Raw genomic sequence first — 26,506 nt, 5'->3', positions numbered from 1 at the left:
AGAGAGAGAGTATCTATCCGCTGTATGGGGAGCACTTTGGATTTAGTGGTAGATATGACGACAGCAGTAAGAAAGTGGTGGATGAAACTACAACTGTGTGCCAGTACCGCGCAACAAGTTTTGTTTATGCTAGCAGCAACACATCCAACATGTAACGTCATCACCCAGCGTGTCAATTGACAGTGCAAGAAGGAGAGAGATAGATGGGAAAGCACGACTTTCACGCCCTGAAACATTTAAACACTAAGTCTTGACTCAGACAGGGCAAAACTCTCATAAAAGTACTTTGCCGTTTCTCTGCTAAGGATCAGCTGCCTGCAACGGTGAAGGTTTGTTTATAAATTGATTATTTAAACATCTATAATTATTATATTATATATTCCATCCATTTTCTACCGTTTGTCCCTCTCGGGGTTGCTGGGGTGCTGGAGGATATCCTGGCTGCATTGGGGTATAAGGCAGCGTATATCCTGAACAAGTCGATAATTGGTACCGGTAAATGGTCTGTATTTACTGTATATAGCGCTTAACGATACCTGCGATACCCAAAGCGTTTTACAAAATACGTCAAATTCAGCCATTCACACACACATTCACAAACTGATGGCGGATTTAACATTAACTACAAACCCCGTTTCCATATGAGTTGGGAAATTGTGTTAGATGTAAATATAAACTGAATACAATGATTTGCTAATCCTTTTCAACTCATATTCAATTGAATGCACTACAAAGACAAGATATTTGATGTTCAAAATCAAACTTTTTTTTTTTTGTAGATATAATTAACTGCACTACACGTGCCTAAGTAGTTGGTAAACGGCATGTTCACCACTGTGTTACATCACCTTTTCTTTTAACAACACTCAATAAACGTTTGGGAACTGACGAAACTAATTGTTGAAACTTTGAAAGTGGAATTCTTTCCCATTCTTGTTTTATGTAGAGCTTCAGCCGTTCAACAGTCCGGGGTCGCCGCTGTCGTATTTTACGCTTAATAATGCGCCACATATTTTCAACGAGAGACAGGTCTGAACTGCAGGCATTCCAGGAAAGTACCCGCACTCTTTTTTTACGAAGTCACGCTGTTGTAACACGTGCTGAATGTGGCTTGGCTTTGTCTTACTGAAATAAGCAGGGGCGTCCATGAAAAACACGGCGCTTAAGTGGCAGTATATGTTGTTCCAAAACCTGTATGTACCTTTCAGCATTAGTGGTGCCTTCACAGATGTGTAAGTTACCCATGCCTTGGGCACTAATGCACCCCTATACCATCACAGACGCTGGCTTTTGAACTTTCCGTCGATAACAGTCTGGATGGTTTGTTTCCTCTGTGGTCCGGATGACACGATGTCGAATATTTCCAAAAACAATTTGAAATGTGGACCTGTCAGGCCACAGAACACTTTTCCACTTTGCATCAGTTTATCTTAGATGATCTCGGGCCCGGAGAAGCCGGCGGCATTTTTGGATGTTGTTGATAAATGGATTTCGCTTTGCATAGTAGAGATTTTAACTTGCACTTACAGATGTAGCGACAAACTGCATTTACTGACAGCCATGTGGTGATATCCTTTAAAGATTGATGTCGGTCTTTGAAACAGTGCCGTCTGAGGGATAGAAGGTCACGGTCATTCAATGTTGGTTTCCGGCCATGCCGCTTACGTGGAGTGATTTCTCCAGATTCTCTGAACCTTTTGATGATATTATGGACCATAGATGTTGAAATCCCTAAATTTCTTGCAATTGCACTATGAGAAACGTTGTTCTTAAACTGTTTGACTATTTGCTCACGCATTTGTGGACAAAGGGGTGTACCTCGCCCCATCCTTTCTTGTGAAAAACTGAGCATTTTTTGGGAAGCAGTTTTAAAAGCATTATAATTGGCTGATTGTCATTGGTGAAAAATAACGGTGAGGAAAAAATATTAGCATTCCAGCATGCTAACCATTCAAGCTATTTTCGCTTTGCTAATTTTGCAGCTGTAACCCTTAAGAGTCACATAACTTGCTTAAAGCAACCCACACAGCTGCCTGTTTTAAAAGCATTATAATTGGCTAAATGTCATTGGTGAAAAATAACGGTGAGGAAAAAATATTAGCATTCCAGCATGCTAACCTTTTGAGCTATTTTTGCTTTGCTAATTTTGCAGCTGTAACCCTTAAGAGTCATATAACTTGGTATTATCATGCCCTCATTAGGGTCCTTCATGCATTAGAGGGGCTGTCACGCCAAATGTCTTCCGGGGGAAAGGTTTTTGAAGGGGGGAAGACATTTGGCGTGACACAACCCTTCAGGTAGATACAAGTTGATTTGTTTAATTTGGACCTATTGGTTTCACTACGAGTTAATGAATGACTTTGCAATATTTTGTTATAGAGCAGATACATTTAATCCAAGTGAAAAATAGTCCACCACAAGCGTGCACACAGGAACTGTTTCCCACAGGATGGAAATAGCAGCAGCGCGTGACCGTCTACAGAGTGTACCTTCATTAATTAACTGGGTTCGGCAGAAGCAGGTTGCCTTTTCTGACGGATGCAGAAAGAAAGTAAACTACTGTGTAGGATGTACTGTAGGTTGCCAGCGGGATTTTTTTCTATAAGGTGACAGCATGGAGTCGAAAATCCACCAGGGAAAGACATGCAAGGGTGCCAGTTATGTGCCATGTGACTCAAACCGGTAGACGGGAGAAGAACCGAACTGTCAGGAGATGCAGGGACTCCAGCAGCTTGAATCATGTGTCAGATACTTCATCAAAGGCCACAGTTTAGTGTACGCCAACAAGAGTGTGACCATCGACTGCTGTATGTCATTTGTAACAGAACGGCGTCAATAACCCAACAGTGTGCTAAAGAATCAAGAGAATAGATTTTGCGTTTGCCTTAACTAGACCATCTCATTGAGATAAAAAGAAATACAGCCACATTGTCTGCTTACAAGCGTCACATTTTACTTACCGTATTTTACGGACTATAAGGCGCACTTAAAATCCTTGTTGACCCCTCAAAACTCGACAGTGTGCCTTATAACCCGGTGCGCCTAATGTACGGAATAATTCTGATTTTGCTTATCGATCTAAAAGCAATTGTTTTGGTACTTGGTGTAATGACAAGTGTGACCAGTCAAACATAAAAGATACGAGTACGCTGCACTATGATGGCAATATGACTTAAGTAAACAACACCAACATTTTATATGTTCCATTGAAAATATTAAATATTACACACTGCGCTTAAAAATCCATCAAAATGTTTCAGTACGGCTTTGGTAAGCTACAAAGCCGCACTGCTTGATGGATTGCCGGCGCATTAAACATACGAGTATTATTATGGTGTGCGTATAAGTTTTGTTCAACAAAATTATGCAAAATAAACTTTTCTTACCTTCTGGTACCTGCTGATCTGTATTTTGGATCTGCATAAATCCCCAAAAATTACGCGAGTCCGCCTTTGTAGTCTGTACCAACACTGTAGTCGATAAGCTTCTTCTTTTTATCTATCTTCTAGTTATGGAGCATTCATCATCCGCCGTTGCCATTTTTAATATAAAGTAGCGTAAAGTTTTTACTTATATCTGTCAGTAAACACGCCTTGAAAGCGCAATAACATACCGGTGTAGTGAGTTTACATTATTGACCCAAAAAACTATGGTTATTAGAGAGTTCACATTTCCGGTGTTGTTGTTTACGGACGAGGAGATGTTGCTCCGTTATTCATTTAAGTAAAGTCTGAATGTCATTAAAACCGTAAGCTCCATCTTTTGACACTCTCGTCCTTGCACGCTACACCGGTCCAACAAAAGATGACGGGGAGAAGACGCTGCCGAAGGTGAGCCACATAAAAAAGTCTGCCCCAAAAAATTATGACTTCTTTAATGCGCCCTATAATCTGATGCGCATCTATCAAAAATAGTGCACTTTATAATCTGGTTCACCCTATGGTCCGGAAAATAAGACATTAGAATTACATTTGCAGAGTACAAACCAATAACATATTTCATTGATAGCAATCAGAAAACTATGCACCCAATAGTACATAAATACATCACATGATGTAAGATAATTGTGCATGCACCCAGACCTATTATTAGATTATAGTGGAACCTCGAGTTACGAACGCTTCTATTTTCCATTTACAAACTTTTAGACTGAGCCAAATATGCCAACATGTGCGAACCACGTCTATGTGTACGAACACATTACTCATTCATTCATTTTGTGTCCCACCTGCAAGCAAAAAGCAGGGTGCCACATTTTTTATGGAGGCGGATCTCTCCACGTCACTTGCTGCGCAGTACAGCGCACTAATTAGTCACTCGTCAGCGCTTTCGCTTGTGTGCCTTTTCTGTGTTTTTTCACCTTTTGACTGGTTTTGTCCATTTTGCTAACTGGAAAGAGTCCCAAAAAGACAACAGACCAGCGCGGAAAGAAGGAGGGAATCACTGCGGATTCTACCACGGGGCAGCTGTGGCTTACCACCATCAAAATATGAATTTGGAGTGAATGAATGATGAGTTCTCAGTTCTCTGTGATGAGCGTTGAGGGTCTAGAAAATTGCTTTATAAATCTAATCCATTATTAATAATATTATTATTTTTAAAAATTCTTTTTGCAAACAGTACATTAATGGCACTCACAAGTATGGAAAAATCGATGGAAGTACGCTTTGTACAACAGCAAGTTTTAATTCAGAAAGGGGACGGTGTGGCGCAGTGGGAGAGTGGCCGTGCGCAACCCGAGGGTCACTGGTTCAAATCCCACCTAGAACCAACCTCGTCACGTCCGTTGTGTCCTGAGCAAGACACTTCACCCTTGCTCCTGATGGGTGCTGGTTGGCACCTTGCATGGCAGCTCCCTCCATCAGTGTGTGAATGTGTGTGTGAATGGGTAAATGTGGAAGTAGTGTCAAAGCGCTTTGAGTAACTAGAAGGTAGAAAAGCGCTATACAAGTACAACCCATTTATCATTTATTTAATTGGAATCAATTTTATTGGCAAAAATATATCTCTGTAAAAATATTCCAAAGCAGACTTATTTTACAGCGGAGGAGAAGGCACTGTGTATTTCAGCGCACGCACGCGTATCACTTGGTCCCCTCCCCAATCCCTCATTTCTCTCCCTCGATCTGCCTGCTCCTTTCTCATCAGCTCCTCCTTAACCTAAGTAAATGTAAGAGGATGTAGATTTTTTAAATGTTGATCATTGTAGCAATATGGTTCTTAAAGTTAAGGGTTTTTGTGATTTATGATTGTTTGTGAGGGCTTCACAGGGACTTCTGTGTGTGTGCACATGCTGGCAGCGCATACAGAGGACAGTACTTTGTGGTTGTTGTTGTTTTGGCTTGTTAATAAAGAGAAAGTTGATCCATCACCCTCTTGTTATGTTTCTTTGATATACAGCACTATATGGCACTTTACATTGTGTTCAAAGTGTACAAACCTTCACTAAAATATGGACTATGTCGAGGCTGGAACCAATTTTTCCTATAGACATTGTTCCTTACGGAGGAATATGCTCCACAATACTGTACAAACTTTTCGATTTACGAATGCTGTTAAAAAAACAATTAGGTTCGTAAATCGAGGTTCCACTGTACTATCGTTGAAAAAGGTTATGTTGTCGTTTAAAACAAGAAAAAGTGAAGAAAGATGATTATACAATTTTTAAAGAGGAAAAAGTCAGACAAATAATAAGACACAATATAAGCAACTCACAAACCTGGTAGCCTCTCATTTTCTGAAAGCGGCCGATGACATCGCTGATGGTGTAAACCCGCACATGGCCCATGTGCAGTCGTCCAGATGGATATGGGAACATGGAGAGAACGTAGAACTTTTTCCGGTTGTGACTCTGGAATAATAACAGGCTGTGACAATCCCACATTTGGCCAAGTGTGAATATTTAGACACATTTAAGTCATGATTTTCAATCAGCTGTAAATACATTACAATACAACACAACTTAGACTCATCCATTGATTTAGATTAAAAGAGGTTGTACAAACCCACGTTGGTGAGAAAAAAAACAATTCATTCATCAGATGCACAGAAAGAGCAATGGCTTCTAGTATATTTCTGTATGAGACGCCAACATGCTGTTATTATGGTGTCAAGTCTGCGTCGGAGCCGTTGCAACACTGGATGGATGGTTTACAGTCACAACACAGCTGCCATGGCAACAAAGCAAGTGCCAGATACATCAAGCTATACATGACTACAGAAAACCTGGGCCATGAATTTTTCAATAAATTAATTAGGAGCAGAGCTGTCACGAGCGCACTTCATCAAAGTCAGCCGCACCATCAGACCATTAGGACGTATAATCAGCCAGACCTACCAGTAATAGCTGAGCATCATTTTGCTGGATGACTAATTATCTATTAATCAAGTAATTTTAGGAAAAATCTTCAGTACAATCTGGAATTTGTGTTTGTTACCATTTGTATGTAAGAAAATTAGACTACAAATGTACTTTAAAACTTCAAAGACGGCGTGGCAAGTTGGGAGACTGGCCGTGCCAGCAATTTGAGGGTTACTGGTTCAATCCCCACCTTCTACTATCCTAGTCACGTCCGTTGTGTCCTTGAGCAAGTCACTTCACCCTTGCTCCTGAAGGGTCCTAGTTAGCGCCATGCATGGCAGCTCCCGGCATCAGTGTGTGAATGTGTGTGTGAGAATGGGTGAATGTGGAAATAGTGTGAAAGCGCTTTCACTTCCTTAAAAAAAGGTAAAAAAGCGCTATACAAGTATAACCCATTTAGGATTCAAATACATTTACTACATGAACATGTGCGCGTCTGTGAAATTGCAGCAATTATGACCTTGTTCCATTCTGAGCTCTGTAACACTGACTGGACTTATACATTATACATACAAAGAACACAAAACAGACTTTCACAAAAAAATGCACCATCACTCGCTGCTATTGATTTATTAATTAATACCTCAAGAATTGACTATTTGTAAAAGTGCAAACGTGCCAAGATGTTGACCAAGAACCTTATTACAGTAGGGTTGCACAATTAAGGACAAAATAATAGTCACTGTTTTTTTGTATTAATATTGAAATGACAATCGTTATTCACAATTGTTCATTATGTTAGGTAAAACCTAATGTTGGGGGGCGCATGCACGTGACGTCATGTAATTTCAAATTAAATACCAGTAGCTTAATAAAAAGCAAATGTTATCCATATATTTAAAGACACATATTTGTGTTTTTGTTCATTATTAGTATTACAATTTCAGATTTTTCTCATCACATGATGCCTTTAGTTGAATTTATTAGATGTGCCCCGATCAGAAATTGATATCGGTCTGATAGCAGCAAAAAAAACAAAAAACAATTGGATGATATTGTTGTGCATATAAAATCTCCGACATAAGCTCGGATACAAGCCGTCCTGCAGAGCATTTACTTGTGCAAAGGTGGGCACGCAAGTTTGATTGGTCCTTTTTAGTCAAGTAACTTACAAAAAGGTAAACATGGTAGGCTATAGGCTACTAGGAGCTTGCAGCTAAAAAACAGCTACGCCCACAATAAGACACAAGTGAGACATACGTAATAAATGTCCTTAATCAAACAATATTGCAGTCTGAAACACGACATTTGTCAATATAAACAAGAATCAAATAATATATTTGCCTATTCCTTATAGATACAAAGTCTCCAAGGCAGAAGAAGAGAGTTAGAAAGTATCTCGTAACAAAAGTGTCTGCATCATTCAATTTACAGCGCCATTCCCTTAATTTACTGATTGATTATGGTAAACGATAAATGGTTTATATTGTATAGCGCTTTTCTACCTTCAAGGTACTCAAAGCGCTTTGACACTATTTCCACACTCACCCCATTCATACACACATTCACACACTGATGGCGAGAGCTGCTCTGCAAGGCCGTAACCATGACCCATCAGGAGCAAGGGTGAAGTGTTTTGCTCAAGGACACAACAATAATTTTGCTAGCACGGCCACTTCACCGTCCGCGCCACGCCGTCCCCCATTATTACAGATTATGACCACTAGGTGTTGCCAAAACTAAGTATTTTTCATACTTAACATTGTTCTCAGAGTAATGTCACTCAATCAAACCTTTTCTAACATAATAGTATGATTCCTGTTCATATAGTATTGGTTTAACATCTGTTTTGGCCAACACACAAGACTCCAATATATGCACTGTATCAGAAGGAAAAACTCGGGACACCCCTACTACTGTATTTTATATTTTTTTATGTTTTTTTCAGGCCATAAAAAACTGCTAGAGTGGCCAACGCATCATCCAATGGACATCCCCCCTTGACCTTATCATACATTTGATTGTTTGTAGTGGGATGTATGTACATTAATGACAAATACAAAAGGTTTAATTTAGTGTAATGATGTAAAAGAGTACAGTATTTTAATGTGCAAATACATTTCCGCATTACCTGGATTTAAATGCATGCACAGATGCAAGGGGTGCATGAATTTTAGTTAGGGAACAGGTGTCGCCAGAAAAATGCAGATAAATGATGGCATTGGCGGAGAAGAGTCTCCAGAATCCATTTTGCGCAATGGCCAGCAGTTAGTCCTGCTGGTGCGACGTCAAGGAGACAAGCAGCGTACTAAATGAACAGGTGGTATAATCAAGGTGTGCCAAAAGACCATAGGCACTACCTTGAAACCCCTGAGCCAGATTTATCAGGTCAGAGTCATCAAGAAGGCAAAGGCTATTCTGGCCAACCCTCAGCACCCTCTCTTCTTAGAGTTTAGACTCTTGCCCTCAGGATGTAGGTACGCTCCTAGTAATAGAAAGGCCAAAAACAACCGATACATAAGATCCTTTGTTCCTTCAGCTGTTGTTTTTATAAATGAGCTCCTTAAACAAGCTTAGCTGCTATGTAGTCACTTTAGTGGGACGCGACGTGGGATTAGTTTTTATTGTATTACAAATGTTTTTAGTTTTTAGCTTTATGATGGTTTGTATGTTGTATGTATTTTATGTATTTGTACCTTGTTTTTACTGTTGTACCTTGTTTTTACTCTTGTACCTCGTTTTTACTGTTGTACCTTGTTTTTATTGTTGCACCTCGTTTTTACTGTTGAACCTTGTTTTTAATGACTACTGCTGCAAACCAAATTGCCCTTCGGGGACAATAAAGATTTTCTAAGTCTAAGTCTAAGCGTGTTGTGAAGGCGTTCACACCTGTTGCCATCTAATAAAAGCAGTTGGATCTTTAAGGCAGAAGTGAAACAAGTCAACCGGCTGCAGAAAGGCCGGCCAGCGTGGTCATGGAGGTCTGTTCGCTTCACGGGTCTTCACTACGGGCTTCTGACGCCTTCATGCCGCTGCAGGCTGTGAAAGTGCTTGACTTGATGTTAATATTGCCAACAATCACCCTCATTTAATCGTTGCAGCCAAAATTGTGACTAAAATTTGATTTTTCTGCAGACTTATGTCATAGTAGGTCTTCTCTCTTTAACCGTCATACTACTTGCTTCTAATGCTAATGCGAGCATTCAAGTGAGTGTGGGCGGCAGCCTTACTTCCTCCAGGGTATCCTTGGCCCACTTTGCCATGATCCGCGGGCGCCACCATTCCTCCACTCTGCGCCGGGTCTCCGCATGATAGTCTTTCTCCCACACGCCAGTCTTACTAAACAAGGTGCGGCTGCTGGGGGTCAGCTGGCGGGGTACTAAATTCAGGAGAGCATTATTGATTCGGCCAGACCGGGCGATGCCCTGGAGATGTGGAGCCCGCCTTACCGATACCTGCATGATTCTGTAGGTGAAAACACAGGCAGATGTTGTAAATTGGTAGAGTGACAGTGTGTCAGGTGACAGTTAAGGTTAGGGTCTGAACCTTAACCGTTGAAGGGTTATGAACTGGTCTTACCCTGGGAAGAGCTTTTATGTCACATAGCCCACATTTACAGAAAAAACTAAACTAAACAAATTAGGGCTGGGCAATATATCGATATATTCGATATATCGCGGGTTTGTCTCTGTGCGATATAGAAAATGACTATATCGTGATATTCGAGTATACGTTCTCACGCAGTTGCTTTTAGCTGCTGGCATTACACTACAGGCTCTTTTCACTGTTTCTTGCCTCTGCTTCTCACAGTCAGCAAGCGCACCTTCTTACATACGTCATATACGCATACGCCCTCGCGGAGCAGAGAAGTAGCAGCATGGGTAACGTTAGCTGTGGTACGAGTGGTAATACAAGAGAAAGAAGGTGCGAATCTGGTAACAAATGAAGGAAGAATTAATTCCCATGAAAAAGAGCGGGGGTCTGGCAGTGGTTTGGCTTCAAGTGGGAATATGTCAAACAGACAACCGTAATTTGTCAAATATGTGGCAAAAGTGTTGCTACCAAAAGTAGCATTACAGCTAATATGTGGCATCATTTGAAAAGTCACCTAATAGAGAATGAAGAGTGCTTACTACGAATGTCAACATCTCCATTCGGTGCAACACTAACAAAATGCCAAGGCAACCATTTCCACATCAACACCGAATGAAAAAAATAGTTCTCAACCGAGAACTACCAAAAAGCAGGTCTGCAAAAAATCCACAGTCAAGCATGTTTTGCAACATACATCAATAATGTTTGTCGCTGTATGTATACATTTGACCCAGCAGATTTGGTCACATTTTCAGTAGACCCATAATAAATTCATAAAAGAACCAAACTTCATGAATGTTTTTTGTGACAAACAAGTATGTGCTCCAATCACTCTATCACAACAAAATAAGAGTTGTAGAAACTATTGGAAACTCAAGACAGCCATGACATTATGTTTTTTACAAGCGTATGTAAACTTTTGACCATGACCGTACATACATACATACACACATACATACATACATACATATATATATATATACACATATATATATATATATATATATATATATATATATATATATATATATATATATATACACACATACATACATACATATATATATGTATATATATACTGTATGTATATACATATATATATATATATATATATGCACATACATACATACATACATATATATGTATATATATACATACATACATACATACATATATATGTATATATATACATACATATATATATACTGTATGTATATACATACATATATATAGATGCACATACATACATACAAACACACACACATATATATATATATATATATATATATATATATATATACACACACATATATGTGAATATAAACATACATACAGTGGGGAAAAACAGTAATTAGTCAGCCACTGATTGTGCAAATTCTCCCACTTAAAATGATGACGGAGGTCTGTAATTTTCATCATAAGTACACTTCAACTGTGAGAGACAGAATGTGAAAATCCAGGAATTCACATTTTAGGAATTTTAAAGAATTTATTTGTAAATTATGGTGGAAAATAAGTATTTGGTCACTTCAAACAAGGAAGATCTCTGGCTCTCACAGACATGTAACTTCTTCTTTAAGAAGCTCTTCTGTCCTCCACTCATTACCTGTATTAATGGCACTTGTTTGAACTCGTTATCTGTATAAAAGACACCTGTCCACAGCCTCAAACAGTCAGACTCCAAACTCCACTATGGCCAAGACCAAAGAGCTGTCGAAGGACACCAGGAAAAGAATTGTGGACCTGCACCAGACTGGGAAGAGTGAATCTACAATAGGCAAGCAGCTTGGTGTGAAAAAATCAACTGTGGGAGCAATTATCCACTGATAATCTACCTTGATTTGGGGCTTCAAGCAAGATCTCATCCCGTGGGGTCAAAATGATCATGAGAACTGTGAGCAAAAATCCCAGAACCACACGGGGGGACCTGGTGAATGACCTGCAGAGAGCTAGGACCTAAGTAACAAAGGTTACCATCAGTAACACACTACGCCGAGAGGGAATCAAATCCTGCAGTGCCTGAAGTGTCCCCCTGCTTAAGCTAGTGCATGTCCAGGCCCGTCTGAAGTTTGCCAGAGAGCGCATGGATGATACAGCAGAGGATTGGGAGAATGTCATGTGGTCAGATGAAACCAAAATATAACTTTTTGGTATAAACTCAACTTGTCGTGTTTGGAGGAAGAAGAATACTGAGTTGCATCCCAAGAACACCAAACCTACTGTGAAGCATGGGGGTGGAAACATCATGCTTTGGACTGTTTTCCTGCTAAGGGGACAGGGCGATTGTTAAGGAAAGAATGAATGGGGCCATGTATCGTGAGATTTTGAGCCAAAACCTCCTTCCATCAGTGAGAGTTTTAAATGGTTGACCAAATAATTATTTCCCACCATAATTTACGAATAAATTCTTTAAAATTCCTACAATGTGAATTCCTGGATTTTTTTTCACATTCTGTCTCTCACAGTAGAAGTGTACCTATGATGAAAATTACATTTATATTTCAGCAGGATCTACCCCAGTCTGCTGACATCAATCAATCAATGTTTACTTATATAGCCCTAAATCACTGGTGTCTCAAAGGGCTACACAAACCACAACACAAACCACTACGATATCCTCGGTAGGCCCACATATGGTCAAGGAAAACTCAGGAGTAAATTTTTTTTTTAAAGCTTTTATAATTATAAAGGACAATGTTTTATCAGCTGATTGCAATAAAGTAAATTTGTTTTAACTATCTAATGAACCAAAAATACAACTTATTTTATCTTTGTGAAAACATTGGACACAGTGTGTTGTCAAGCTTTTGAGATGCGATGCAAGTGTAAGCCACTGTGACACTATTGTTTTGTTTTTTGTTTTTTTATAAATGTCTAATGATAATGGCAATAAGGGATTTTTAATCACTGCTATGCTGAAATTATAACTAATATTGATACTATTGTTGATAATTAAAAAAAATTTTCACTACTTTTGGTTTGTTCTGTGTCGCGTTTGTGTCTGCTCAATTGCTCTGTTTATTGCAGTTCTGAGTGTTGCTGGGTCAGGTTTGGTTTTGGAATTGGATTACATTGTTATAGTATTGCTATGTATTGGTTTGTTGGATTAATAAAAAATAAAAATAAAAAATAAAAAAAGAAAGAAAGGAAAAAAAATATTTTTTTAAAAAGGAGAATCAATTCTGAATCGCACAACGTGAGAATCGAGATTCATATTCGAATCGATTTTTCCCACACCCCTAATGTGTGTATGTATATATATATATATATATATATATATATATATATATATATATATATATATATATATGTAGGTGTGGGAAAAAAATCACAAGACTACTTCATCTCTACTTAACTGTTTCTTGAGGGGTTCCCTCAATCATCAGATTTTAATGGAAGCATTCACATACAATGGTTTATGTAGGGCACAGAGTGGGTGGGTACAAGCAGGCGTAGGGTGTGGTGATTGGCTCATGTGTTACCTAGGAGGTGTTTCCGTCTGTGGCGGCATGTTGAAATTATTTCACTGCGCTTGTTGAGGGATGATAGATCTGGATGATATATAATAAACAGTTTCTCTTTTAAGCATAGGTTGCATCTTTTATTACCACTGTTGTAAGGTGTGCTGGATGCAAGAATTTGCCATGTTATTGAATATTCAACATTATTGTCTTTGAGGTTCCAAATGTGTTTGCTGAGTTCTGTAGAATTCCGCAAAGTCTGGTTTCTAAAGGAGGCGTTGTGATTATTCCATCTTGTTTTGAACGCTCCTTCGGTTAATCCTACGTACGTGTCGGATGTGTTAATGTCCTTGCGTGTTACCTTTGCTTGGTAAACGACTGATGTCTGTAAGCACCTTCCGTTGAGAGGGCAATCAGGTTTCTTGCGATAGATATATATATATATATATATATATATATATATATATATATATATATATATATATATATATATATATATATATATATATATATATATATATATATATATATATATATATATATATATATATATATATATATATATATGTATATACATACATGTATATATATATATACACAGTGTATATATATTATATATATATATATATATATATATATATATATATATATATGTATATACATACATGTATATATATATATACACAGTGTATATATATTATATATATATATATATATATATATATATATGTGTATATATATATGTGTCTATATACAGTATATATGTATATAAATACATGTATATATGTGTGTCTATACATATATGTGTCTATATATATATATATATGTATATACATACATGTATATATATATATATATACATATATATTTATGTGTCTATATATATATATTTATATGTATATACATACATGTATATATATATATATACATATACACAATATATATATACATACACACAGTATATATATATACACAGTATATATATATATATATATATACACACACATATATATGCACATATATATATACATATATATACATGCATATATATAAATATATATATATATATACACACACATACACACACACATACATATATATATATATATACACACACATATATATGCACATATATATATATATATATGCATATATATAAATATATATATATATATACACACACACATACATATATATATGTACACACACACATACACACAGAGATCTACACGTTTTATATATACATAGATAGAAAATAATTTCAGATAACCTTTTTACTTAAAAAAAACATAAATACAATTTATTTTATAAATTTTTGAAAATTATGGATAGATTTCGAATTGCAATAAATAAGAATCGAACTAAGAGCCTAAATGTGGTATTTCTCTCATACCTGTAATATAAACAGAGAAAGTAAAAGTGACATATAAAAGTGAACAAAACAAGTAAAGACACAAAGGCCATTAAATAATAACAACAGTACATTTCAAATAAATAGATGTATCAAATATTTTTTCTAAATTCACCTCCTAGCTCTACTCAAGGTCATTTTTATGCGTCACCATCTTGCTTCTGAATATCAATATTACACAAACTTGCATGCCATTCAAAACAAAATGTTTTCAAATACAACGTCTGGCATGGAATGCACATAAAAAATGCATCAAATATGTTTTGTTTTTTTACTTACTGCAAGTAATCGAACCAAAACAGGTCTAAAAATCCACTTTGGGATCATGAAGCACTGGTTGAGAATCACTTGGCTGTCTCACCATATTTGTTCTCGTTCATTCCATATGTTCTGGTGTGGGTTTTGTTCAAATTCTTCCACACCAAACTCATCAAACATTACCTTAACGGTTTTGTGCGCAGGGGCACGGTTTTTAAAACTGTTCATACAAAATTATCAATAAGCACAGCAACAGACAACCAATGTATATTTCATATTCAATTTTCAGCTCAACATTGTGTATTCAGTTGGACAGCTTTACATTTCAGATCCACGGGACTAAACAGTATTTGTGCATGTTGTCAAGAACAGAGTGACTGATCTTGTGACAGATGCAAGTGTGACGTCACACTCCATGTTCTGTGCACGATGTCACTTACACAAACACAAAAACAAGCCTTTTCAGATCCATCCCTGCCTGTGTGGAAGGTAGAGATGCTGACATATGTTTTGCATCTCAGTGCTTTCTAACTACTTTGAAACGTGTAGTCGGGTAGCACTGATGAAAGAAAACAGTCTCTGCTGGCTGCTATAATGTGACAAGCTCAGTGCATTAATGCCATGCTGACGCAGCCGGGTATCTCTCGCCGAGACCTTTATGAGAGCCGATAATCTCCACAAGCGGACACCAGACGGAGATAAAAATGAAAATGAGGACAGTAATCAGTGACTCTTGGAAATCCTGAATTATCTGAAAAGCTGGCCCCCTTTTCTATGAAAATGCATTTTTAGTGGAGTGCTCATCATAAAAGAGTCAAAGCTGAAAGAGTCCGGCATAAAAGCAGCAACATGTTGCACAAAATACATTTTGTTGTGCAAATCTCTGCATTCAACAAGAGTCTGACAGCAAAAGCGTAGCAGCAGCTGAGGCTACTTCCTCAGACAGCGGCTGCAAGAGCCTGTGTGGAAGTCTGGCAACGCAAAAGAGTGGGCTCAGGCGAGAGACTGTGATACTGTTTCTATGGTAACCATTTAAGCATCTCAGGATAACAAACGACTTATGTAAACTCTCAAACGCAGGCATCCCAGTGGAGGAAGAGAGCGCAATTCAATTCGGACAACTTTATTAATCCCTCAAGAGCCAATTTATCTTGAGCAGCAGGTTGTCATGGTTCAGGGAGCCTACATGACCAACGATAAATAATCAAAAAATAAATAGTTAATACATTACATATCAGACAACATGAGGCTTAGAATGGATGATAATACAAAAGCTTTGCGTTTGTTAGGTCAGTGTTTTCTAACCACTGTGCCGCCACACACTAGTGTATTGTGAGATATTGTTTGGTGTGCCGTGGGAACAGAGGTGGGTAAAGTAGCCAGAAATTGTACTCAAGTAAGAGTACTATTACTTTAGAGATTTATTACTCAAGTAAAAGTAAGGAGTAGTCATCCAAATATTTACTTGAGTAAAAGTAAAAAGTATGTTGTGAAAAAATTACTCAAGTACTGAGTAACTGATGAGTAACCTGTTACTTTAATGATGATGTCAACAAGTAATGCACAAAAACATAAAAATAGTAATGAACAAATTCAGAGCCAGAAATATCTCTTGAGCAACTAAAACAATAATATATATTAAATAATATATATTTGGTTTTACACTGTATTGAAAAAAAATTTGAAAATGAATTTTACCTTTGCAACCTCATTATAGTATTGGCTAAGTTTTATATTCATAAATGTAAATTTCTCAATACCCGACCTGTTTTTGTGCCATTAAAAAAGATTTAGAATTTTACATTAAAACACTCTACCTCTAACAAACAAAAATCTGTGAAAACGATGATGCTGTGTACCAAATTTAAGTTTATTGACTGAGATTGAGTGAGCCTGTGGATTTGCACTTTGTTGCTTTTACACATATATTTTTTTTGTATTTGCTGTTTTGTACGGTTTTTATACTGTTTTGTACTGTTTTTGTACTTACTCTGATTATTACTTTCAACTGTTTGTAAATGTTGAAATTTATAAATAAAGGTTGATAAAAAATAAAAATAAAAAATTAAGTTAATCATGTGACCGCCTGGCTCTGTTTTATTGGTGAAACGGAGTCAAACATCACCAGTGACTGCATTTGATTGGTGAAACGCAGGCATGTGATAGATCCTACTTTGAAGGTCTGTCTGACAAAACAAAACAAAGCGTGCATTTAAGGGGAACATTATCACCAAACCTATGCAAGCGTCAATATATACCTTGATGTTGCAGAAAAAAGACCACGTATTTTTTTTAACCGATTTCCGAACTCTAAATGGGTGAATTTTGGCAAATTAAACGCCTTTCTGTTAATCGGTCTTTTAGTGATTACGTCAGAACGTGACGTCACCGAGGTAACATACCTGCCATATTCATTTTCACATTACAAACACCGGGTCTCAGCTCTGTTATTTTCCGTTTTTTCGACTATTTTTTGTAACCTTGGAGACATCATGCCTCGTCGGTGTGTTGTCGGAGGGTGTAACAACACTAACAGGGAGGGATTCAAGCTGCACCACTGGATAGAAATCTGCCGCCAGACCCCCATTGAATTTGCCAGAGTGTCTTCACATTTGTCCGGCGATGCTAAGGCAGACATGGCACAGAGATGTATGGATAACCTGCAGATGCATTTGCAACGATTAAGTCAACGAAATCACAAAGGTGAGTTTTGTTGATGTTGTTGACTTATGTGCTAATCATACATATTTGGTCACGGCATGACTGCCAGCTAATCGATGCTAACATGCTATGCTAATCGATGCCTACATGCTATTTACGCTATCTGTATGTACATTTGAAACTAAATACCCACATTTAATGCGAAACAAACACTTACCAATCGACGGATTTAAGTTGCTCCAGTGTCACAAGATGCGAAAGTCCTGATCGTTTGGTCCGCACATTTTACCAGCGATGCCAATAAGGCAGCCATGCTATGGGCCACTTCATTAGGTACACCCACGCTATGGCTGAATAGCATCAATAGCTATTCGCTCAATATCTTCAATTTCGTTTTCGCTATATGCCTCCATACTCCGACCATCTGTTTCAATACATGCGTAATCTGTTGAATCGCTTAAACCGCTGAAATCCGAGTCTGAATCCGAGCTAATGTCGCTATATCTTGCTGTGGTAACCGCCATGTTGTTTGTATTGGCAGCCCTGTATGACGTCACAAGGAAATGGATAGTGGTTTCAAAGATAGCGAAAATAAGGCACTTTAAAGCTTTATTTAGGAATATTCCGGGACCGGTAAAATTTTGAAAAAAACTTCAAAAAATACAACAAGCCAGGTAGCTCATTGCTTTGTAAGCCTACTTTGAGACAAGATAATTAATGATTGATTGATTGATTGATTGATTGATTGAAACTTTTATTAGTAGATTGCCAAGTACAGTACATATTCCGTACAACTGACCACTAAATGGTAACACCCAAATAAGTTTTTCAACTTGTTTAAGTCTGGGTCCACGTTTATCAATTCATGGTAAATTCATGATGGTTATAGGTTGAAGTCATTTCGAACAATTGCGTCAGGTATTTAATGAGAACAACTTTATATTGTCAATAAAGGCCATTGAGTTTCATTTGTAACATTTTCTGCTGGTGGTGTCTGTCATGTATTGGTTACTCCGTTCACAGGACAATACCAGAACCGTAAGGGAAACTTAAGGGCGGGGGACACAAGATATGATGACATGCGTTGTGTGTTAGCCACCTGGAAGTGGATAAAGTAAGAGTGGGAATAAAAGGCAAGAAAAAAACAAGTTTTTTTTTTGGTGTATTATTAAGCTTAGATTGCTAATAAGTGAACTAATAAGTGACAAGTTATGCACACATAAATGGCGACGAGGATTTTTTCAATAAAAAAAAATATGCCTTAGCTCAAAAAAGGTTGAAAAAGACCGTTAGGTGATACTGGTTATAGGTGAGTGCATGGTTACCTAATGTACAGTCATACTTGAACTAGAAAATTATCTCTGTCTGGGTGGAAAGAACGAGAACTTTATTGTATCACTTGAAGCAATGCCTAGAAGTAATAGAGTAAACGTTGAAACCAGCAGGTATAAAGCATGACTAAATGCTTGCTTGCAGTGTTCTCAGAAAATGTGCTGCTTCATGGAAAAAAAAATGCAACCAGTTGCATAATCCGATAGAGGCATAAGTATTGGATGATATATATTTTTTTAATTCCAAAATAGGTTCTGAAACAACTGCTTTTGTAGTTTTTATCATTCATATATGAAATTTTCCAAATATTTTTGTATTTTGACATTTGTCCAGTCATCGTACATTAAAGACAAACAACCAGCAATGCGTTTTAGTTTAACCAAGGTTTATACTGTTTTTGTTTTTTTACACGCTAACATGCTATAATGCTAAATTTGACTGCAATACACCATCATTGTTTACCTTAATTGCTCTGATTATTTTGTTAGAGGAAACCCTGTGTGGAGCTTGCATTATAATGTACTGTGGGCAGCACGGTGGCGGAGGGGTTAGTGCGTCTGCCTCACAACACGAAGGTCCTGAGTAGTCAGGGTTGAATCCCGTGCTCGGGATCTTTCTGTGTGGAGTTTGCATGTCCTCCCTGTGACCGCGTGGGCTCCCTCCGGGTACTCCCGCTTCTTCCCACCTCCAAAGACATGCACCTGGGGATAGGTTGATTGGCAACACTAAATTGGCCCTAGTGTGTGAATGTGAGTGTGAATGTTGTCTGTCTATCTGTGATGAGGTAGTGACTTGTCAAGGTTGTACCCCGCCTTCCGCCCGATTGTAGTGGAGCTAGGCACCAGCGCCCCCGCAACCCCAAAGGGGAATAAGCGGGACAAAATGGATGGATTGATGGATGGATGGAAACCAGCTCAGTGGCCATGAATTGATTAACGTGGACCCCGACTTAAACAAGTTGAAAAACTTATTCGGGTGTTACTCTTTAGTGGTCAATTGTGCGGAATATGTACTGTAGTGTGCAATCTACTAAGACAAGTTTCAATCAAAATCAATCAATCAGTGGCTTTGTGGTTAGAGTGTCCGCCAAGACTGGGAGGTTGTGAGTTCAAACCCCGGCCGAGTCATACCAAAGACTATAAAAAATGGGACCCATTGACTACCTGCTTGGCACTCAGCATCAAGGTTCAAGGTTCAAAGTTTATCCGTCACATGCAGACTACACCACAGTGAAATGTTTTTTTCCATGCTCTTCAGATATTGCGTACAGTGGGATCCAAACACTAGGTGCAGAATCTCCATCAATCCATTTTCTACCGCATGTCCCTTTCGAGGTCGCTGGAGCCTATCTCAACTAAGTTTCGGACAGAAGTTGGGGTTCACCCTGGACAAGTCGCCACCTCGTCGCAGGGCCAACACAGACAGACAGACAACATTCACACAATAGGGCCAATTTAGTGTTGCCAATCAGACTATCCCAGGTGCATGTCTTTGGAGGTGGGAGGAAGAAGGAGTATGCAAACTCCACACAGAAAGATCCTGAGCCCAGGATGGAACTAAGGACCTTCGTATTGTGAGGCAGATGGACAAGCCCCTCTTCCACCGTGCTGCCCCAACACTAAATACAAAAAATAAAAAAATTTGAATAGCTCTGATGTAAGTTAATTACAAGACAATAAAATGTACAATGAGTCACAGTAGTTATGGTAGAAGTATCAGTACAGGTAGAAGTACAGTAGTCAAATTCAGTACCAGTGCAATATCAAATAGTCTAACAGTATATACAGTATAGGAAGCAACAAATATGAAGGTGTCTACAGTTCTTTGGCAGATGAGTAGTGACAGTAGTATGAACAAAGGTAATGGAACAGTATGACTTCTTTATATTCTTGTTTTTACATTGAATGAAGAGTATTGTAGTCCGGTAATTACAGTAGTCAAATACAGTACCAGTGCAATATCAAATAGTCTAACAGAATATACAGTATAGGAAGCAACAAATATGAAGGTGTCTACAGTTCTTTGGCAGTTGAGTAGTGACAGTAGTATGAACAAAGGTAATGGAACAGTAAGACTTCTTTCTACTCTTGTTTTTACATTGAATGAAGAGTATTGTAGTCCGGTAATTACAGTGGTAAGTAAAGTGATTCTTGTGCGTGCAGTTGGAATTGGGCGATTAATCACCAAAATGACTGCCGAGCGCGGCCACCGCTGCTGCTCACTGCTCCCCTCACCTACCAGGGGGTGAATATGAGGATGGGTCAAATGCAGAGGACACATTTCATCACACCTAGTGTGTGTATGACAATCGTTGGGACTTTAAAGGCCTACTGAAACCCACTACTACCGACCACGCAGTCTGATAGTTTATATATCAATGATGAAATCTTAACATTGCAACACATGCCAATACGGCCAGTTTAGTTTATTAAATTACAATTTGAAATTTCCTGCAGAGTTTCCTGTTGAAAATGTTGCAGAATGATGACGCGTACGATGACGCGTGTTTGTGACGTTATTGGTTGGAGGGGACATTTTAGCCCAGCACCACCTGCGGCTAAAAGTCGTCTCTTTTCATCGCATAATTACACAGTAATTTGGACATCTGTGTTGCTGAATCTTTTTGCAATTTGTTCAATTAATAATGGACACTATAAAGAACAATGCTGTTGGTGGAAAGCGGTGGATTGCAGCTGCCTTTAGCACCGAAACACAGCCGGTGTTTCTTTCTTGTGAAGCTTTAACACAGAGCGGTCAAGCAAACATGTTTCTCTACGTCAACCAGCAAGTTTTTGGATGGGAAAATTGTGATATTAAGTCGGCTCTTACCGGAGACTTGAGTGGATTATGCGACCTCCTCCTGTACCTGTCAAAAAGGCTCCATTGGCTTCTCTGAGAGACACTGGTGTTCACCGCAGCCCTCCGATTTTCAGGTATGACTTTATAATCTCACTAGAACACTATTAAAGGCCTGCTGAAATGAGATTTTCTTATTTAAACGGTGATAGCAGGTCCATTCTATGTGTCATACTTGATCATTTCGCGATATTGCCATATTTTTTGCTGAAAAGATTTAATAGAGAACATCCACGATAAAGTTCGCAACTTTTGGTCGCTAACAGAAAAGCCCTGCTTCTACCGGAAGTCGCTGACGATGACATCACCCGTTGATGGCTCTTCACATCCTCACATTGTTTTTAATGGGAGCCTCCAACAAAAAGAGCTATTTGGACCGAGAAAACGACAATTTCCCCATTAATTTGAGCGAGGATGAAAGATTCGTGTTTGAGGATATTGATAGCAACGGACTAGAAAAAAAACAAAACGTGATTGCATTGGGATGGATTCAGATGTTTTCAGACACATTTATTAGGATAATTCTGGGAAATCCCTTATCTTTCTATTGTGTTGCTAGTGTTTTAGTGAGTTTAATAGTACCTGATAGTCGGAAGGGTGTCTCCATGGGTGTCTTGAGGCCAGTGGCTGATGGAAGTCGACGGCAGCAGTACGGACGGCATAAGCTCAGCTGATCTCCGTTAAGTGGCGACTTTTTACCACAATTTTCTCACCGAAAACTGCTGGTTGACATTTGGTCGTGATCTATGTTCGCTTGACCGCTCTGATCCATAGTAAAGTTTCACCTCCGGGAATTTTAAACAAGTAATCACCGTGTGTTTATGTGGCTAAAGGCTAAAGCTTCCCAACTCCATTGTTCTACTTTGACTTCTCCATTATTAATTGAACAAATTGCAAAAGATTCAGCAACACAGATGTCCAAAATACTGTGTAATTATGCGGTTAAAGCAGACGACTTTTAGCTTTGTGTGTGCGCAGCGCTAATATTTCCTAACAGTCCGTGACGTCACGCATACACGTCAGCATTCCGCGATAAAAGATTCAGCAACACAGATGTCCAAAATACTGTGTAATTATGCGGTTAAAGCAGACGACTTTTAGCTTTGTGTGTGCGCAGCGCTAATATTTCCCAACAGTCCGTGACGTCACGCATACACGTCAGCATTCCGCGACGTTTTCAACAGGACACTTTGCTGGAAATTTACAATTGCAATTTAGTAAACTAAAAAGGCCGTATTGGCATGTGTTGCAATGTTAATATTTCATAATTGATATATAAACTATCAGACTGCGTGGTCGGTAGTAGTGGGTTTCAGTAGGCCTTTAACACAATAAGCAGATAAGGGATTTTCCAGAATTATCCTAGTAAACGTGTGTAATAACATCTGAATTGCTCACAATGCCGTCACCTTTTTATTTTAGAATTTTTTTTTTAGTGCTTCACTCTAACTTTTCTCATCCACAAATCTTTCATCCTCACTCAAATTCATGGGGAACTCGTCGCTTTCCCGGTCCAAATTGCACTTGCTGCTGGTGGCTATGATTATAAACAATGTGAGGAGACCTACAACCCGTGATGTCACACGCACATTGTCTGCTACTTCCGGTACAGGCAAGGCTTTTCTTATTAGCGACCAGAAGTTGCGAACTTTATCGTGGATATTCTCTACTAAATCCTTTCAGCAAAAATATGGCAATATTGCGAAATTATCAAGTATGACACATAGAATGGATCTGCTATCCCCGTTTTAATAATAAAATCTCATTTCAGTAGGCCTTTAAAGGCCTACTGAAACCCACTACTACCCACAACGCAGTCTGATAGTTTATATATCAATGAATAAATATTAACATTGCAACACATGCCAATACAGCCTTTTTAGTTTACTAAATTGCAATTTTAAACGTCCCTGGAGTTTCGTCTTCGAAACGTCGTGTAATGATGACGTGTACGCAAGACGTCAGAGGTTTTTAAGAGGTATGAGCGCTGTGCACACAAACAGCTAAATGTCGTCTGCTTTAACGGCATAATTACACAGTATTTTGGACAGCTGTGTTGCTGAATATTTTGCAATTTGTTCAATTAATATTGGAGAAGTCACAGTAGAAAAATGGAGTTGAAAAGCTTTAGCCTTTAGCCACACAAAATCACGGTGATTCCTTGTTTAAAATTCCTGGAGGTGAAACTTTCCTATGGATCGGAGCGCGGTCAAGAGAACATGGATCCTGACAACATGTCAACCAGCAGGTTTCGGTGAGAAAATTGTGGTTAAAAAGTCAGTTCTTACCGGAGAAAAGCTGAGCTTGTGCCGTCCATAGCTGCCGTCAACTTCCCTGAGACACTGCGCATCAAGACACCCATGGAGACACCCTTCTGACTATCAGGTAATATTAAACTCAGTAAAACACTATCAACACAATAGACGGACAAGATTTTTCCCAGAATTATCCTAGTAAATGTGTCTAAAAACATCGGAATCCGTCCCAATTCAATGTTTTTTTTTTTTTTTACTTTTTTTTTTTTTTTCTAGTCCGTCGCCATCAATATCTTCAAACACAAATCTTTCATCCTCGCTCAAATTAATGGGGAAATTGTCGTTTTCTCGGTCTGAATAGCACTTTTTGTTGGAGGCACCCATTAAAAACAATGTGAATATGTGAGGAGCCATCAAACATGTGACCTCATCGTCTGCGACTTCCGGTAGAGGCAGGGCATTTCTCTTAACACCGAAAGTTGCGAACTTTATCGTGGATGTTTTCTACTAAATCCTTTCAGCAAAAATATGGCAATATCGCGAAATAATCAAGCATGACACATAGAATGGACCTGCTATCCCCGTTTAAATAAGAAAATCCCATTTCAGTACTGAAACCCACTACTACCCACCACGCAGTCTGATAGTTTATATATCAATGATGAAATATTAACATTGCAACACATGCCAATACAGCCTTTTTAGCTTACTAAATTACAATTTTAAATTTCCCCGGAGTTTCGTCTTTGAAACGTTGTGTAATGATGACGTGTACGCAAGACGTCACGGGTTTTTAGGAAGTATGAGCGCTGCGCACACAAATAGCTAAATGTCATCTGCTTTAACGGCATAATTATACAGTTTTTTGGACATCTGTGTTCTGAATTTTTTGCAATTTGTTCAATTAATATTGGAGAAGTCACAGTAGAAAAATGGAGTTGGGAAGCTTAAGCCTTTAGCCACACAAACACACGGTGATTCCTTGTTTAAAATTCCTGGAGGTGAAACTTTCCTATGGATCAGAGCGCGGTCAAGAGAACATGGATCCCGACCACATGTCAACCAGCAGGTTTCGGTGAGAAAATTGTGGTTGAAAAGTCAGTTCTAACTGGAGAAAAGCTGAGCTTGTGCCGTCCGTAGCTGCTGTCGACTTCCCTGAGACACTGCGCGTCAAGACACCCGTGGAGACACCCTTCAGAGTATCAGGTAATATTAAACTCACTAAAACACTAGCAACACAATAGAAAGATAAGGGATTTCCCCGAATTAACCTATTAAATGTCTCTAAAAACATCGGAATCCATCCTGATGCAATCGCGTTTTGTTTTATTTAACTTTTTTTTTTCTAGGGTCCCATTAAAATCAATGTGAATATGTGAGGAGCCCCCACAAGTGTGACGTCATCGTCTGCTACTTCCGGTAGAGGCAGGGCATTTCTCTTAGCACCGAAAGTTGCAAACTTTATTGTGGATGTTCTCTACTAAATCCTTTCAGCAAAAATATGGCAATATCGCGAAATGATCAAGTATGACACATAGAATGGACCTGCTATCCCCGTTTAAATAAGAAAATCTCATTTCAGTAGGCCTTTAACTTATGGCACTCGGTAGCTTTGGGCAGAACATATTTTATGGGATAGCAAATCGTGCCAGAACACCGGCTTTTGTATATTATAAAAACTTGCTAACATTTATATTTTTAAGAAACTTGTCACTTACTTGACAAGACAAGTAGAGGTGTCTCTAATATTTTGATTCCGAAAACTACACTACTGCAACTAAGCAAATAATGAACGCACATGTCTGACATTGTCAGTGTCCATCAATCCATTTTATACCGCTTGTCTCATGTTATAAGTGTAAGTGGTCCCATTAGTTCGGGCTATAAGAACACAAGGCAGGGGAGAAATTAGCAGCAGAAATGATAATTTTCTCACTGCTGCGTCTTTCGTGCTAGTATACATGAAGAAGCAGTTGGTTTTTACCTTGTCTGTGTTATATCCCCGTCGTCGGCGGCGTCACAGTAAACAATCCATTGTGCAAATAAGCTGTGCAGTCTTTAATTCAGCAGCGAATGTCCTATTTCCAGCAAGCACGGCGGCAGCAAGAGTGCTGCCATCTTGGTTTGAATGTAACTTTATTGAGCGGAAGTAGGATAATGACGTGAAGGGAACAACTTAGCTATTTGCAACTTTGTCTTAGGTACCTTTTGTAACGTGCATCCAGAGACTGTTAACAGTCTCTGGATGCACATGGTTGATTAACTTCTTGTTTTGGACTTGTGAAAACACTCGATCACTATGGCAAGGCATCTGTCGCTTCATTCTGGACAATATTCATGACAAATTTGTGCTTTGCTTTGAAGATGTGATTTTTGG

The 26,506-nt window shown here is 38.5% G+C and overlaps 1 protein-coding gene across 4 annotated transcripts in view; it reads right to left on the bottom strand.

Moving 5' to 3' along the window:
- The window catches only part of lars2 (leucyl-tRNA synthetase 2, mitochondrial), a 119,526-nt gene extending 93,239 nt beyond the window's left edge, over positions 1–26,287 (bottom strand). For 2 of the 4 annotated variants that reach the window (XM_061915876.1, XM_061915877.1), the window contains exons 1-3: positions 26,114–26,287; positions 9,532–9,766; positions 5,720–5,851 (exon numbers count right to left, since the gene is read on the bottom strand). In XM_061915876.1, coding sequence (XP_061771860.1) covers positions 5,720–5,851; positions 9,532–9,762 — 363 coding nt within the window. In that variant the 5' untranslated portion in view covers positions 9,763–9,766; positions 26,114–26,287. The remainder of the gene's footprint in view (positions 1–5,719; positions 5,852–9,531; positions 9,767–26,113) is intronic. The other 2 variants (XM_061915875.1, XM_061915878.1) reach the window with 2 other exon arrangements.
- Between the last annotated feature and the right edge of the window lie 219 nt (positions 26,288–26,506).

This window comes from Nerophis ophidion, linkage group LG11 (assembly GCF_033978795.1).
Source record: "Nerophis ophidion isolate RoL-2023_Sa linkage group LG11, RoL_Noph_v1.0, whole genome shotgun sequence".
NCBI lineage: Eukaryota > Metazoa > Chordata > Actinopteri > Syngnathiformes > Syngnathidae > Nerophis > Nerophis ophidion.
The sequence above is the reverse complement of the archived record's forward strand: the minus strand, read 5'-3'. Positions and strand labels throughout refer to the sequence as shown.